Source organism: Pleurodeles waltl, chromosome 9, assembly GCF_031143425.1.
Source record: "Pleurodeles waltl isolate 20211129_DDA chromosome 9, aPleWal1.hap1.20221129, whole genome shotgun sequence".
In the NCBI taxonomy this organism is placed as follows: Eukaryota; Metazoa; Chordata; class Amphibia; order Caudata; family Salamandridae; genus Pleurodeles; species Pleurodeles waltl.
In genome coordinates, this window is record NC_090448.1 from 865,168,379 (window position 1) to 865,186,241 (window position 17,863).

At 43.0% G+C, this 17,863-nt stretch overlaps 1 protein-coding gene across 3 annotated transcripts in view; it reads right to left on the reverse strand.

The window, feature by feature from the left end:
• KCNK10 (potassium two pore domain channel subfamily K member 10) overlaps positions 1 to 17,863 on the reverse strand; it is a 358,851-nt gene that overhangs the window by 3,985 nt on the left and 337,003 nt on the right. For all 3 annotated transcript variants that reach the window (XM_069208135.1, XM_069208134.1, XM_069208132.1), the window contains one exon: positions 576 to 718. In XM_069208135.1, coding sequence (XP_069064236.1) covers positions 576 to 718 — 143 coding nt within the window. The remainder of the gene's footprint in view (positions 1 to 575; positions 719 to 17,863) is intronic.

Genomic DNA, 17,863 nt, shown 5'->3' on the forward strand with positions numbered 1-17,863 from the left:
ACCCACTCCCCTTGCTTCTCAACTTACTGGCCCCCACTTTTCATTGTAATAATGTAATATTCTTGCTGATGTGTGTGTTGTTTTATTGAACAAGTGGATTCTAGTCATAGATCACTGAAGAATAGTCATGCACACCTTTGAGAGTGGAGGGCAGGAAAGATCTTGCTGACATCGTCAGTTGGCTTAAAAAAGACTATGCATTTGCGAATGCCATGGGATTATTTGAAATCAATTCACCCAATTGTCTTTAGCAGTGGAATTGACATTGTGCACTCTTTAACCCCTCCCAATGACATCACACACACGCTTTATTCCATAATCTATCTAATAACCCTAAAAGAACAAATGATTGAGTTAAAACCTTCACGGGTTCAAATTTATGTATTGCATGTTCTAAAGAGATATTTGAAGAAGATACATAACTCTAAAGCTATTTTACCAGGACTGTGACTTGCAGTCGGTATATAATACAAGGGTCCCTGCAACAAACATGGTCTACCCTTTGTCAAAAGATGGGCAAACATTATGTAGACCAATTTAATTTCAAAGTTAATTCAGGTTCAGTTATACTATACCTCTTCTTTAGTTTTCTTAGATATCACGCGAAGCCAGTCTCCAATCATACTCAGGACAGCAGCGAAGTAAGCAAGGCCAACTAGAATCCAAAACCATACCAAGGGCTTGTACCACTCTCGATAATTGATGTTGGAATTTCCTCCTAAAACACAGATAAGGACAGTGCATATCAGTATTGTAAGCAGGTATTCATCAAGGAGGACTAGACTTGCGATGCCGAATGGTCATGTGGACAAGCCATACATTAATATTACTCAATTTTTCCACACAAGTGGCAGAGACCAAAGGAATCCAATATAAAACAGAGTGCCGGTGGCATTTGGGATAAAGTACTGTAGCAGATTTGGCATTCATTATGAAACGATTTTTTCCTAAAAACTGTTTCTACCCTTCATCACTATGCAAAATAAGCCTATATACTAGCAGGAAATTAGGCATGGACTTGGGACAAAAATAGTTGAAATAAAATGTTTTATGGAGAAAGTTGTATATAGCCATATAAATTGCATTATGTAAGGAACTTGGGTCAAGCACATAAAAAAAGTAGTACTTAATAAGTATATCCCATTGTATATCCTCTAATATGTTTGTGGACAAAATGGATTGTGTAAGGGGATGTCACTAAAAAACATTGATCACTTAATAATATAGGAATATCCCACTGTACAACCATTAAACGTTTGGGGATATTATGGTCATTAATGCAATCAACGTGCTTTGCTCACTAAAAATATGTCCATGTTCCATTGTACAAATTGCTTATTTCAGTGCACTAAGGCTATTAAAGCTACAGATCAGGACACTGTACTTCAACACTAAGGGAATTATTTCCTTTTGCCATTGTCATGACTACTCCAGATCCGTGTTAAGTTAAACTCTTACCTCACTGTGCATTGATTATACACATTAGATACAATACCTTACACCAGCATTTCCACAACAAGGATTCAAATCATTGCTGGTTAAGCACTTGCCTCCTCAATAGCAGATTCCTGGTATTATATTCATGCTTCACAATACACCCACTGTTCATATTTGATACAAACATGAGCACCTTTATACCCACAGCATTGCTCCAAGATATATAAGTTGGTGGCTGCCACATCAGAAACACAACCACATTCTCTCACAAAATCAAAATATCAAACATCTATTAGATGTTAATTTAGAGCCTGATTTAGAGTTCAGTTGATGTGTTACTCCACCACAAATGTTACGCATATCTTGTTTGCCCTATTACAAGTGCATTGTATTCATGGCACTTGTAATACAGCAGAGGGGATATCCAGCACGTTTCTGACAGAGTAGCCCTTCCAGCTAACCCTATATTTAGCCTTTAGTTAATACAGCCGTGTGCATAAAGCACCGAAACAAAGCCACATAATAGGCAAAGATGCCTTGATAAAGTACCAGCCACCAGAAGATTAAGAGCAATGGATACACATACAAGTATTGCCTGTAGATCTCAGCAGAATGAAACAAATGGCAATGACCATCGTCACTCAACCCCTGGATTGGTGTACATAATTGTCAGCATAGATCTATAATAAAATCTAGCCATTATAATCTATCAATAAACAATAAATTATTCTACTGTAACATCCTGCTAAACAGACGGCGCTCTAATCAATACAAAACCAAACAAAGACAAAGTCAGTAGACCACTTTAACTCCTGTTGATGATTATCCCACAACCGTAAAGCATCAAAGCACTACCGGATTATACAAATCATAGTAAAATGTTATACATATGCCTATAACAGTAGAGAACGTAATCCTTATGTGTTCAAATTGTTCAGATGAGATGCATTTGGTAATTTTGGAGCACAATTGTTTGGAACAAAAGCAACTGGACATGAACTCGAAATTACCTTTTCGAGATTGATTTTTAACCGAACGGACTGCATGGGTAATTTTTTGAGTGGAAGATGCATTTCATATAATTATGCATAATTTTGCCATAATTTTGCGTAGTTAATTAGCACACAATTATACGAGTTACCACACCGCTAGTACACATGGAAATACTGACTTTCAGGACACCCATAAGGGATTTTTTGCCGTTTTTAATGCCACCATTTTTTAACAGAAAACTTTGTCTTGGAAAAAACCTGTGTATATGCATAAAAGAGAACCCAGAAGACTGAGGAAGATTTTAAAAACATAACAAAAAGTTTTGGGCAAGGGCTTATAATTTGCACACATGATGGGATCACTTTGCCTACTGGCCATCATCTGTTTATCCTAGAAAGGCCTCTAATCCTGTTATTTTTCTTGACTATTATTATTAGGGATTAAAATTAATATAATAAATATTATTGTTAATACTTTTATTGTTATTATCTCAAGTGTCTGTAGCAGAGAACGGACTGAAAGTATGTCCAAAACAGCTAAAAGATAGCAACCGGGAGATGGAAAAGTTAGCAGTCTGGAATATGGAGAGGAAAAATGCTGCATGCTTGACTTTTTTACTTAGGAAACCTAATCGGTCACATGTGGGATTCTGGAGACTGACAGTGGAAATCCATGTAACAGAACTTGGGAAAGCCTGCAATTTTCTTTCCCCACGATGAAGGCCTAAGGCATGGTACACTTTATGTGAATTGAATCTGCAAAAAACGGTCTTCTAGTAGCTAAGCAACTTATTTGACATTTCTTTGGGCAATCCCTTCATCTGGTTCAAAAAGTAACATCACTTGGAGGAATTGCCAGGGTTTGGTGTTGTGGGAAGCATAGATTTTGTGGTTCAAGGGGTCCCTTCCAGTATAAAAACTATGAGCCTGACTTAAAAAAGTGGCGCTGCACCCAGTTCAGCTGCACTTTTCTTGCACCCGTTAGCACCCCCCCTAATGCCACCATGTGTGTGCCGTACCTAAGATATGGGGCGCGATGGCGGAAGTTAGGGGAACTAGTGTCAAAATATTTGACGCTAGTTCGGAACTTTGCAGGATTAGCATAAAAACTGTTGATGCTAATCCTGAAAAGCCCATTGAGGCCCATTATAAATAATGGTGCGCCTCCTTTTAACGCCTGCTCTGAGCAGACATTAAAAGTGCCGGAAAAATGGCGCAAAGAAATCTAAGAGATTTCTTTACGCCATTTTTTCGGCCCCCCTAACGGGGTAATGCCCCTTTGCATACATTATGCCTGATGAAGGCATAATGTAGTGCAAAGTGTTACAAAGCGGCGCAATGCATGCATTGCACCTGTTTGTAAATTTGGCACATTGATTTTGGCCTCGGTCCACATTAGCGTCACTAAGGTGGCGCAAGGAGGCGCTAGGAGCTCTTAAATCTGCCCCTATGTTTTAAAACATTTCCTACTTTGTCTCCGTGCTGTACAGTGCAGCTCAAATGCAAAGGGGGAACAAAAGTGGAGAAATGAAAGCATTTCTCCTCGTCACGTCTGCCCCGAGAAGGGGCTGGATTTGGTGAAATCCCTGTCCACAACACCCATGTACCACCAAGGGAACACCCCCTTGACTCAAATTTGCTTTACTCTCGATTACATTTAACACAAAGGTGACTGGGTTTACATCAAAAAAAGTAACGGGAACCTGACACAAAGTCTTGGTAAATTTGGGCACTAATTTTGAACCCAGAGAAATATGCTTTAAAACCACAAACTACAGTGTCATTGTCCCCTCCCTACTTTAACTGTGGGACGCCTGTGCAGCAATAACAGCAATCCGTTTAGTCTATTCGTAGCAGATCACCCTTGCAACGTCTGTAGAGTGAAAAACAGAAATATCGCGCCTGTTTGTGTAATGAGGTTGCCGGGCAGTTCGCGCCCCGCTGCGCACTACCTCTTTTCGTCCAGCTCACATCCTAAGCGACCGACATTCTGCCCGCAGAGCTGTGAGCCGCACGGTGTGGGGAAGGAAAGGATGAGCAAATGGGCTCTCTATTGTTATCATGTGGCCCAAGCAGACTTAGATCATCGACTGCTGGCACTGCAATGCAGTACATGGGAGGCGCTGCACTGTTGCCAAGCAAGACGCGATGTACTGTGCGAGACAGGGGACGTGTCAACTGTGACTCGGTGTGCTAGACAGTCCATCCACTGGAGGACGGGGGTGCAAACACGGCTGGGAGACAAAACAAGAATCTTAAATAAGGCCACTTACTGGGCAGCCAACTTCCACGGATTGCAGTCCCTGGAAAATGCAGCAGTGATGTAATGCTGTGTGAATATTCATAGGCAATTCTTATGTCTGCAGTATAGAGTGGGGGGGCATGGGAGGGGATCAGACTTTCAAAGCCTAGTTGGTCCTGCATGCTGGACTATGAGTTGTGTTACCTTTTCTATCATTCAAAGCTGTGTCTTAATAGAATGACTGCAATCTTCTTAGGTCAGTCCAATTGTTCACTTAGAATAGAACATCTATCCCACATGTAACCTCGGTTATGCCTTAAAAGAGGTCTCAACAGCACTTTAAATTAACATAACGTCCTACAGACACATTAGACAGAACTGTCTACAAGCAAGCACAACAGTGGAGAAATATCATCTAGTTGATTGCCAATGTGCTCGCAACAGCACTTATCCTTAAATATCAACACACACACACTATCGGCACAACATATTACAACATTTTACACACATCCAACACAGTATCTATATGGTATTTAGGTAGATAATACACACACAACATAATTCACCCATAATTCACCCCCCTTAGAAAATGCACATTAATACAGAAGCCATAAGACCCACCTGACATTCCAGTTAACCCAACAGATGGATATTAGGGCTCATCAGCAGCACACAATACCTCCAATTCATTCTCACCAACACGCTCGTTGGGATATGCATAAGCCAAGTTAGCCACAATCAATTGACCAGAGCTGCAGCTGTCCTCAAACATCTTATAATGCGTCTAATTATCAACCACAAACATGCTCCTACTCCCTGCTACATTGGACAACGAACTGATCTCAGTCTGCTTTGAAGTCCAAGAAACGTGAGTGTGAAGGAACCACACAAAATGAAATTACAAAGATATGCAATGGTTAGCACACCAAGTTACTTCATATAATGTAACATATATCGTGCGGTATACTGATTTCATTAGGTGTGTCTGCATACCAGTCCTCCGGTGTTGTAAAACATTACTTTGTGGCAGGCGGGTAAGGGTAGCTCAAACATACAAAAAGCAGAAAAGTGGTGAGTGGTGAGTGGTATGTGGAGTGGAATGAATCTCCGTCATTAGTACATATCGAGGGGATTATACGAAGTAAGCAAAATGCAAAGCTGAAGACTAGATACTAGTTTCCAACAGGCCCAGAGATGGACCAGGCTGCCCTTTTGCCATCAATACCTACAGAGCTATGCATAACTATGCCTTGGTTTTTCAAAACCTCAGGCATGGTACCAAAGGCATTACAAGTCTGTTATGCCAGTGCTAAGCCTTACCCTTGAGTTGGGTGTTGCTCTGAAAGCACATCATGCTCTAGGTTTCTGGCTCATGGGTAGGGGTAAATGAGTGCCTGTATGCATTAGGAGGACAGAAATACTGAATGTGATGAAAGTCACTGTGTGGTATGTGCCTGCGTTTTCCAGGTACCTTGATGTGGGATTGATTTTTCTTGCGAAAACAAGAGTGTTACAGATCAGATGGACAGCCTCTCGGCTATATCAAGGCTCTTTGATACTTTTGCAACTACATACATTTTGGGACCATGGCTTAACGGGTGTGCTCTTGAGTGTTGGTTAAGCCACTTAATGGCTCTTAACTGTCTTCCTCTGCAGTTGTAGAGGACCTTTATGGTGGCCTCATGGGTTTTGGATTTGTGTCAGTTTTTTTGTGATACAGTAGACAAAAGAAAACGGAGATGGGTTATTGGAAAGGATTGTTTGATGTTGAAAGTAGCTAGGCTCGATCTACGGCTGCTCTTGAGACCCATTCATGGCTTCCGTCAATCATAAGTCCTATGATCTCACCTCACACCTTGGAAAAACAAGTGCATTGGCCCTAGCATTGTTTTTAAAACTAGTTAGCTAATGCCCAAATCTTCCTCATGCTTCCTAGGTGGGAGATACATTTGTGTTCATTTATTCTCTTCAGCACTTACAGGGTGTGCAAACTACAGTGGCCTTCCATTAAATATATTGGACCTTAGAATTTATGTTATTTTACAAATTAAGCACTAGCTGGAGACTACCCTCAAAGACTGGCTTCGCCAAAGGCAAGAACGTCACACTCCCAAGCAGAAGAAATCCAGTCAAAAATGGTTTACGTCACCACATTTTGCCCACACATGGAAAACATTGTAAATAACTATTCAGAATCATGAGGAGTCACCGCAGATAAGAGACCTTGCACATCACTTAGTTAACAATTGTTATAACAAAGCAAAATTAATTCTGAGAGGCTTGTTGTTTCATAAAACAGCCATCCGAGGGATTAGGCTCACTAGGTGCTCCATTAAACTTGATTAAATACCTCGTACTGGGGATCCAGTTTAGCTTTCATTGAGGTTATGCGGGGTTCTTCCATTGTGCGTCCGCATGTGTACATAATGGAGGAGGATTGGAGATCCACAAAGACAGGCCGTTCCCTGCTTCTTCCACCAAAGAAATAAGGCCCACCAGGTCCCATCAAACCAATGCATAGTGGCAGCAGGACAAGCCTGCCTAGCCCAGGTTTAACTCATTCTTCTTCCAGGCTGTCTCAGAGATTACCCTAGAATCTAGCTCCTAAAAGGAGGGAAATGTTTGCAAATCCAGGCCACGCCTGGTTGTCTCGCATTCAAAACAACAGCCAAATTGTCATGGACTTAGAATAAATACTATAGCCTTAGGTTACGGAAGAACAACAAGACCTGTGTGCACCTGTTATTGCTTACTGGACATCATGAGATGTCTTCTCATCTTTTCCGCTAGACTGTGACAAGTCTGAATCTCCTCCCAAGACCATGCTTTCATGCATGACCCCTGCCTGATGTCATGCTTGCTTGCTTCACCAAAGACAGCCCAAGGAGCTTGGTTGATGTGACCCACTGCACTAAAATGGCAACCAGGCTCCTCTTCAGAGATGGGGGGTACCTGCATTGAATTTGTCTGCAACTGCTGGTGAGTTTCCTCCAGAAGCACTTAGCATGCCTTGATGTGACACGCCCGTCCTTTGATGTTTACTTGATGGATTGTGGGGATGCTTGTTACCTCTCAGTATTCCCAGTGCCCACTAGACTCTGCCATGAATGCCATCAGTATGGCCTTATCACTCACCGCAGCACTTTGCAAGAATGAGTGTCACTGAGGCACACTTGGGAGTGCCCCAAGCACTGTCCATTGGTTCAGAACTCTGTTGATGTCTGTGTCTGCTGGATCCCTCTGCTTGGACTGTATAATTCTCGATGTTAAGGTTTCTGTGACCTGCCAGCCAGTAACTTTATTTGGACGTGGAGCCCTCCTGATCTACATCCAGCAGCAAGAGTGACTCCTCTGAAAATTGGAAACAATGACCTTTTGTCATTATCTCAAATGGACCCTGTGACATACAGGTTGTAAAGTCTCCTGGAGTTCCAAGCTATAAACGGGAGAACCCATGTCCCCCTGTTCCGCTCCTATATTTACCCGTGTTGACAAATTCCAACCATACTCAGCGGTTTAGAAATGCAGACTTTTGAACTTTGTGGGCGACCAAATCTAGTCAGGTGGCTGCCCCGAGACCCCCACTGGTCACCAGAATCAGAATTTTTTGACTGAGACCTGTAGATTATCTAATATCAGCCATGGTAGTTCAGGTACCCTCCTGGTTCTTTAGGCAACCAACTGGGGTGAGTTGAAAACAAAACAACTGGACTTTTATTATCTTTTAAATTAACACTGACAAACTCTCAAACTCTGAATTTGATTTGGGGTTGCTTCTCAAAATAATCCTTTAAGAAGACACAAATTTAAAGAGAGAATTTGTAGCAGGTTCCAACATAAATTTTTGAGTAATCCCTAAATGGTAACCGAGAACCACTGCAACCAACTTCAATGCAGAACATTTCAGCACTCCGACAGCCTAGAAGCTCTCCGTGGTACTGAAACTCCTTTGGATATCTTCAGCCCATTGTTGTCTATGACAGATGCCCAAACGAGGCCATAATTCATTGGGGTGAACCAGATCGCAGACCAGTACCCATTCATGAACCACACATCATAAACATTGCTAAAAATAAATTCTTTATTTTAACTTTTTAACTGTTGCAACTAAAGTCGATAGACTACCACCACTCTTTCTAATGTCACAGTTCTACAATTCTAGTATGTGTATTACTATGAACACAGGCAGCCTTCGAAACCGATAGGTGGCCCTTAGAAGTATGCAGATCTGCAAAATGTTATCAATCAATCAAAAAAATGTATAGAGCGCGCTACTCACCCGTGAGGGTCTCAAGGCGCTAGTGGGGGGGGGGGGTTTACTGTTCGAACAGCCAAGTCTTGAGGTTTTTTCTGAAGAGTAGGAGGTCTTTGGTTTTGCGGAGGTTGGTAGGGAGGGAGTTCCAGGTTGTGGGGGCGAGGTAGGAGAAGGCCCTGCCTCCTGTGGTGGTTCAGTGGATGCGGAGGACTGTAGCTAGTGCGAGGTCGGCTGATCGGAGGTTGCGGGTGGGAGTGTGAAAGTTCACTCTCTTGTTGAGGTAGGTCGGGCCGGTGTTGTGGAGGGATTTGTGGATGAGGATCTTGAAAGTGATTCTCTTGTCTATGGGGAGCCAGTGAAGAGATTTGAGGTGTGGTGAGATTCGTTCATGGCGGGGGAGGCCAAGGACGAGGCGTGCGGCTGTGTTCTGGATTCTCTGGAGTTTGCGTTTGAGTTTGAGTGTGGTGCCGGCGTACAGGGCGTTACCGTAGTCAAGTCTGCTGCTGATGAGTGCATGGGTGACTGTCTTCCTGGTCTCTGGGGGAATCCATTTGAAGGGTTTTATTACAGTGAGAGTGTGTGGAAGCAGGAGGAGGTTAGTGCATTGATTTGTTGTGTCATGGAGAGGGAGGGCACCAGGATGATGCTGAGGTTGTGTGCGTGGTTTGCGGGGGTGGGTGCGGGTCTAGGGCGGTGGCCCACCAGGAGTCGTCCCATATGGTTTTGTTGGGGCTGAATATGATGCTCTCTGTTTTGTTGGAGTTAAGCTGAAGGTGGTTAGTTGTCATCCAGTTGGCGGTGTCGAGGAGAGCAGCGTGTAGGTTGGTTTTGGCGGTGTTGGGGTTGCGGGTGAGGGAGAGGATGAGTTGGGTGTCACAAATATGACAAAGGGAAAACCAAATCAGAAGAGTGATCAGTAAGTACCCCTCAAACATAGTGGGCTTTTACCCTGCATTACTTGAGAAGACATTTTGAAACACTTGGGGCAAAAACATTCAAATACACCCAACACTTTCATAAAGGTAAAAACGAAATAACCTAATTAACTGTACGGCCTTTCTAGCACAGAAAGATAGAAAGCGAGGAGTCACAAAAGAAATAAATAGGAGCTGAATATGAGGAAAGCATGTGATTGTTCTCTTGGGGAACCCGTATCCTGTATCCCAATGGTTACTCTTTGGTGGTAGTGACGTTTATTGTGTATGATTAAAATCGTAAAATAATATTTACATGACAAAAAAGTAAACATTCGATTTTGATTGACAAGACGATGGAGGACGGAGGTAAGGTATACAGAAACTAGAAACAGAAATTAATCACAACATCCAAGGTCAAATGAAACAATTATGGGAATGATGTAGAGTAGTACAATCAAAAGTTTTGCAATATATGCAACATAATTTGTGAAGCGTTTTGGCAGTGTCCCTTCTAGACTTCATTGCAGTACTAAAGATGCAGTTACTTTTTTCAGCTGGTGATTTTATTTTCCTGTTTGATTCCTCGTTAAGAATTAGCCACTTGTATTTTTACCCGGTCTAACAAAAAGGATAAATGTAAGTTAGATGTTCAACTTTTTCTCAGCAAACTCCACATATGTGTCGTAGATGATTTTGTTTGGATATTTCCCTCCTGGAGCTCTGCAGTCATAGAATGGAAAAATACAGTAGCTGAAAATATATCGCGCTTTATCTCTCCTCTAAAAAGTAAACACCCATCCGTGAAGGTAAATATTAAATAATGTGAGTATTGATTCTCTAATGACTTCATTTAGTCAAACTCAGACGACCAGTGCCTTCTATGGTCCTCAGCCGTTGTCTACATTCAGCATTGAACAGTATTAAAAATTAGTCCCAATGGCACTGACTGCCTTTCTTCACCAGGAATCTAGCTGTCAGAGAATATCAGGAAGCTTAGGGAACAGACAGAACGCTAGACTCATGGCTGGTTCTCAGGCAAGGATGGTCTAAGCGGCTGGCTGTGGCAACCACAGCAGCCCTACTTACAGGGGAGTGTGCAGTAAATTAAGGCCCATATTTATGAAGGGCCTAGTGCCAACTATCGCCATTTTTTTAATGCTAACATGGCGATAGTGTGGCATAAACACAGCGCCATACTTACACAGTGGTGCAATGCATGCATTGCGCCACTTTGTAAACACTTGTGCCACATTATGCCTGCACCAGGCATAATGTATGCAAGGGGGCCCGCATAAATGGCGTAGTGGAATCTCTGAGACATTTTTAGTGGCATTTTTAATGCCTGCAAAGAGCAGACATTAAAAGGAGGCACACCATTATTTTTAATGGGCCTCCATGTACTTTGCAGGATTTGCGCCAACACTGTTGGCGCTAATCCTGCAAAGTACAACAAAAGCGTAAAAAATTATGACACTATTGTCCCTAACTTGTACCATGGTGTGCTGTATGTTAAATAAGGTGCACACATAGTGGCATTAGGAGGGATGCAATGGGGCACAAAAAAAGTGGCGCTTCATTATTTGAAGACCCACTTTTCTTAAATCTTAAATTTCTTAAACAGTTCTACTAGGACGTCAACAACTCCTTACATCAGCCTTTACTATCTTGAAAGGTGATGGTTTTCAGGTCTACTAGAGGGCTTTTCATAATCCATGGAGATCTCCACCATATATCTGAGCTATACTTACTACAAATACTTTTCCATAGTTGCTTATGTATTAATTATTTTATTTTAGAGCCCTCCCCTTATTTGAAGTGTTCATGGCACTCTTAACTGATTAAACCAAAGAGACACCTACGTAGCCTACAAACACCCATATATTTACTACTTTTTTGAATGTCAAATGGCGCGTGTGTTGGCACTGCAGAAACAGGAGAACATTTCAATGTAAGAAAATGAGCCATTAGTTGTGTGACCTGCACAACTAATGGGTCTACATTTGTCCTCCACCGAGGACTAAACACCCCATTGTAGTGACTGACTCTTTCAGGGTCTGAAGCAGAGCAGTCCAAGGCCTACTCAAGGGAGGTGGTCTGGGATAGTAATCACCATTCGAGGGCACACAATAATAACACTCAATGAATGATTGTCCAGTCTGTGCCTTTTCTTTTGAAAAAGGAAAAGGACACTTATTACACCTACAATACTCAGGACTACACAGTAATTTACAAATATACATAAGACTGATGGAAATAATTCTTGATGGCATTGAATAATCACTATTGACTCTCAAAAAGGGGTCTAGTTCAACAAACCACATGTCAAAACATTCACTTAAATGCAATAATTAAATATAACTTGGACTAAACACACTTAATACTTGCAATAAAGCAAGTATACTTTGCTTACAAGTGGCTGCCAGCATCATTATTCCATTAAAGTATTTGCAAGAAGAAGTTCTATGCATGTCTGAATGATTTGTGCACTCATAGTAACTTTTAACATGAAAAACACAACTAAAACATAGCTGCTAGAGGGCATCACACTTTGACTACAATAGCTCCAACTGTAGATTTTGCCCCTATTGAGTGTTGCGCATCATGAAAACTCATGTTAACCAACTTTAGGTCACAGCGACTGTAGCCATAGACATTGCCCCTAGAGAGAGCTGCACCCCCAGCTGAAGAACACATGTCCCAGCTTAAACTGTCTTTGAAATCCTTGGAGGTTATTCTTTTGAAGTTCCACACACCTTAGTGTGGGGATTCCTAAAATCCTTTTTGGGGGGAGGCTGTGCTGCCCCTGCACCTTCCTCCACACTTTTTAAATATTTTGGTTGGTGACCCAATAATCCTGGGACCACTGCAAAGTGAAATTTTGTACAAAGCTGGGCTGGTCCTGCAGGGCATTATGGGGCGCTCCTTGGAATGCATGCAAATTAAATTAGCGTCTCTCCCACTGCCCTCAGGGAGAGCCTTTGTGTTTGATCTTTGCCACGTGATATCATTCTATGTGGCCCTTTGCATTGTTTAGGGGTGCCCTGTCCCCCCAGGCACCCCACACTGCCCTGTTATTGGGGGCCAGCTCAGTGAGCCCATCCCTCGTGATCCCTGCCAAATACCCGTAAGGACAGCACTCCTTTGTGCTGCCACAGGAGCCAGCATGAGTCTTGCTTTGCCCCCTTCTGTGGGCAAGGCTCTGCAACATGTGGCAGCAGCACGCCCACCACTGAGCATACCAGGATCCCTGGATGGGGTCCTAGTCTCCTCCTCCTGCTCCTAATGCGGGTAAGCATAATAACACTTCCCCACCCTTTTCTTGAAGTCCGGGGCCTGGAGATGGGGTCCCGAGCCCCCAGATCGTTGAGCCATCCTAGGGGTTCATTAGGTGCTGGGGAAGGGGCCCCACGCATTCCCCCTCCCAGCTAGGCATACACCGTACATCCTTCATGCAGCGAATGAGAGTTTCTTCATGAATGCTGATACCACTGCCTGTTTGAAGGTTACAGTAACCTACAGTAGCCTTGAGAGGTTATTGACGAAAACTGTGCCAATATGGCTGATGATGTATGACACTTCTTTAAAATATTCATATACAGAATCCAGGACTCTGAGAAAGGCTTGGTGGCCCTATCACGTACTCATCCAGATAAAGTAGAAGTGTGATGAGTGTGTGTGTGTGCCTGCATGCATGAGTGTGTGTGTTTGTCTATGGTCAATAGTAGGGAACAAGGCCCATAAACGACCAGTTTCCACCAAAAGCACATCACCAGACATGTTTCAGAACACTTAAAAAGTCAAAGACCAACATTACACAGTAAAATGTCCTACCTACTTAGGAGCAGATTGTACTAAGTTTCAGTCTTTAAGGACACAGAAAGCTTCCTGTTTCTCCAATGTAGGCAGCGGGAGTGCATGTGCCTAGTCACAACTGTTCCTCTCTTCTTAGGTGTGGTAAACAAAGCAAAAATGTCTCAAAGTAAAGATAAGAGCATAGAAAAAGGGAATATAAAGGGTAGAGAAGTCTTCGTAATCTTCCAACATCATGAGACCCGGCTCTTCTTCAGTCCTCATTATGAGTGCCCCGGGTGCTAACTCCTGTTACCGCAAATACTGCAATTCTGAGTTGGAGACAAATAGCACACAAATTACTGGCCACTTGAAATGAGAGGCGGTTGTTGCAAGTGTAAAACACTTGTTTTACTTGCCTCAAGTTGTATTAGTTGCATTCTAAAACTGACATACAAGACAGATGATTCAGTTTTTTTAGTCTTTTTGAACCTTTCACTTATTCCAAGACAAGCACTGAAGTTCATATCCATCAATAGTGTGGCAGGTGCAGTGGCACCGGGGTCCAAGCAGTGAGGGGCCTCTGCAACTCTAATATGTCTGCATTTCAATAGAAACCAGGAATAGGAACGCTAAGTTTACTTGCTTGCATTAGGGCACCTGGCTCGCTTGCTAAGCCAATGCAATGCAAGCCACTGCTTGGTCATGATCAGATATCCTTTTGTTGTCGTCCTGTTCCATAATTCTTTCGCTCTGCCTTTAGTCTAATATCCATGAAGAATGTATCTGATCCTCATGGAAGTCCACTTACTATGGCTGAGCACGAGCCGGCGCGAGCAGGTAGCCAGACAGCTCTAAATGCTAATCACTCAACAGGGTGACTCATCCTCCCTTTAGGTCCTTAACTGTGTTCCGACTGAATAGCTATGCAAGGTACACGGTTTATATGTCTCCTGGCAGGAGTGAGGGCTGTGACTCAGTCCCTATCAATCTCGCTCCTTCACGAGTCCGTGGTTTATGTTCGAAATAAACCTGGTGCTAACAGCATCTTTTATTTTCCCATTAACTTTCTGCAGATACGTGTCTCAATATGGGTACGGAAACATCCATTCTCGGTAGGCAATCCCAGAATATTGTATGTCTGTGTCGATACCTACTGACGGCAAGGTTGCTGAGAACACCAGGCTTTAAGTTTACTGCAATACGTTAAAGTGATGAAGAGTTCAATACATGTGTCGTCTATCTAGCATTACTGTTAGAAATGGGGTCTTTGGTTGACAGTCAGGTTACCCCCTGTTCAAGCAAGGACCCTCACTCTAGTCAGGGTGAAAGAGAATCACTCTCAGCTAATCCCTTCTTACCCCATTGGAAGCTTGGCAGAGCAGTAGGCTAAAGTGCTAGGTGTAAAGTATTTGTACCAACACACACAGTAACTTAATGAAAACACTACAAAATGACACAAAACTAGTTTAGAGAAATAGGAAATATTTATCTAAACAAAACAAAACCAAAATAACAAAAATCTGACATACACAAGTCAAGTTATGAATTTTTAAAGATTAAACTCAAAAATAGCGATTAGAAACACAAAATGCTTCGATGAGGTGTTAACACGACGTCATGACGGAGTCGTTCCCAAAAAGCCGACACCAGCGGCGCCGGAGACTGAGTCACGTAGACCCCCAAGTACAGTTCCTTTGGTGAAGAGTGAAAACAAGTAGATGTGCGACGTCGGGGATTGTGGCGTCTGTGCGAAACGTTGGATCTGCGCACTTCAAGCGGCGTCAGTCACAACGAGGTGCGACGACTTCCACGGAGTCGCGGACTTCAGCGGGGCTGCAGCGGCATCGGGCCTGCGAAGATCATCACGTTCCAGTGAAGATCACGGAGTCGGGTGCAGGCGGCGTCACCGGATTCAGCAGCGGCGTCGGTCCGAAGTCGATTTCCTTGGATTTCCACCAGCTTTTCTTTCAAGGGCCCAGGGACTGGATAGGGCAACACTTGTCAGAGCAGGAGTCTCTCCAGAGACAGAGTGCTGACAGAGAGAAGTCTATGCTGTCCCTGACACTTCAAACAACAGGAGGTAAGCTCTAAATCAAGCCCTTGGAGATTTCTTCACAAGATGGAAGGCACACCAAGTCCAGTCTTTGCCCTCTTACTCTGGCAGAAGCAGCAACTGCAGGATAGCTCCACGAAGCACAGTCACAGGCAGGGCAGCACTTCTCCTCAGCTGTTCAGCTCTTCTCCAGGCAGAGATTCCTCTTCTTTTCAGAAGTGTTCTAAAGTCTGTGGTTTTGGGTGCCCTTATTATACCCAATTTCTCCTTTGAAGTAGGCCTACTTCAAAGTAAAGTCTTTTGAATGTGAAATCCTGCCTTGCCCAAGCAAGATCCCAGACACTCACCAGGGGGTCGGAGACGGCATTGTGTGAGGACAGGCACAGCCCTTTCAGGTGTAAGTGAGCACTCCTCCCCTCCCGCCGAGCACAGATGGCTCATCAGGAAATGCAGGCTACACCCCAGCCCCCTTTGTGTCACTGTCTAGTGTGAGGTGCAACCAACCCAACTGTCAAACTGAACCAGACAGGGAATCCACAAACAGGCAGAGTCACAGAAATGTTATAAGCAAGAAAATGCTCACTTTCTAAAAGTGGCGTTTTCAAACACGCAATCTTAAAGTCAACTTTACTAAAAGATGTATTTTTAAATTGTGAGCTCAGAGACCCCAAACTCCACATGTCCATCCACTCCCAAAGGGAATCTACACTTTAATCAGATTTAAAGGTATCCCTCATGTTAACCTATAAGAGGGACAGTGTAAAGATGAGGACACACGTAATCTTGTATTTCTTAAGTTTATTTTCTCAAGCTGGTCCACACATCCTTTCTCAACCATCTCCCATATCAGAATGCCTCAACCTCCAACCCCCAGGTTCCATCTCCCCACATTCTACATTCCACCCCTCAACCTTCCACTATACTCCTAAGTTTCTGAATTACAGGTTTGGCATTAGCCTTGACTTTAATTCTGTGGCTGTAGTTGATCAATTTGCCCAATTTACTAGTGAAAACTTGTGGAAACTTAGAAGTAATCCACTCTGTTGCCTCCCTGGACTCTATCACTAATACAGGTTCACTACACCGGGGATTCAAAATTACACCCAATTTTCCTTGGTCCCTCCATCCTAGGACATTAACCCTCTTAACTGCAACATACAATTTAATATTGGCACGTCTCTCTTTAAAAGTGATTCCAGTTTCAACAAAACCAGTCACATCAATAGTCCTCCCTTCAAAACTTTCAGCAATAATATCTGGTTCCTTCAAATCTGTCAATTCCCAAATTCCCTCAAAGACTTGCTTAAAATAATCTTGTGTAACAATTGTCCAAGGTGACCCCGAATCTGCCATTAACTCCAGCCTCCTCCCAGCTATTTGTACCTCACATCTAGGTCGTTTTATCTGTTCGCACCGTATTTCATCCCCATGCTTGAGTGACAACACCATGCCCTTTTGCTCATTATCACCCTTCAGCCAATCATGACCATCTTTACCACTACTAACACACGCCATCTTCCCTTTGGCTACATAGTTACTTTTCTTGAAATCTTTACATACCCGAGCAAAATGTCCCAACCTTCCACATTTCATACATTCTTTTCCAACTGCCGGACATTGGGGCGACGATGCAAGATGGTTCACACTACCACAACGGAAACAGGATAGTTTCTCCATCCTATCTTGTCTCACCCATTTCTTACCCACACCAGTATTCTTGAAACCAGGATTACCACTCGAATTACCACCCATCATTGCACCCACCACCTCAGATTCTATATTATTAACTTTATCGACATCCTGTACAGATCTCATCCACTTCTCAGATTGCTCTAGAGCTTTCGCAGTAGAGATTACATCTTGCAATTTAGGATCCCCCATAACCCACAGATGTTCTTGGATCTTCCTGCTTTTCACATGCACTATAATTTGATCCCGAATCATCTCATATCACCAAAATTGCAATGTATAGATAATCCTCGTAGTGCTGTTAAAAACTCATCAAATGTCTCATCAGAATGCTGTGCCCTAGTATAAAACTTGAATCTATTTAATGCCAGACTTGCAGTAGGTTTGAATCTCTTCTCCAATCTCATTAGTGCTTCCATGAAAACGTCCACTTCTCCCTCCGTATGATCTGGTAACAGTACTGGTGGTAAAGTTCTGAAAACCATC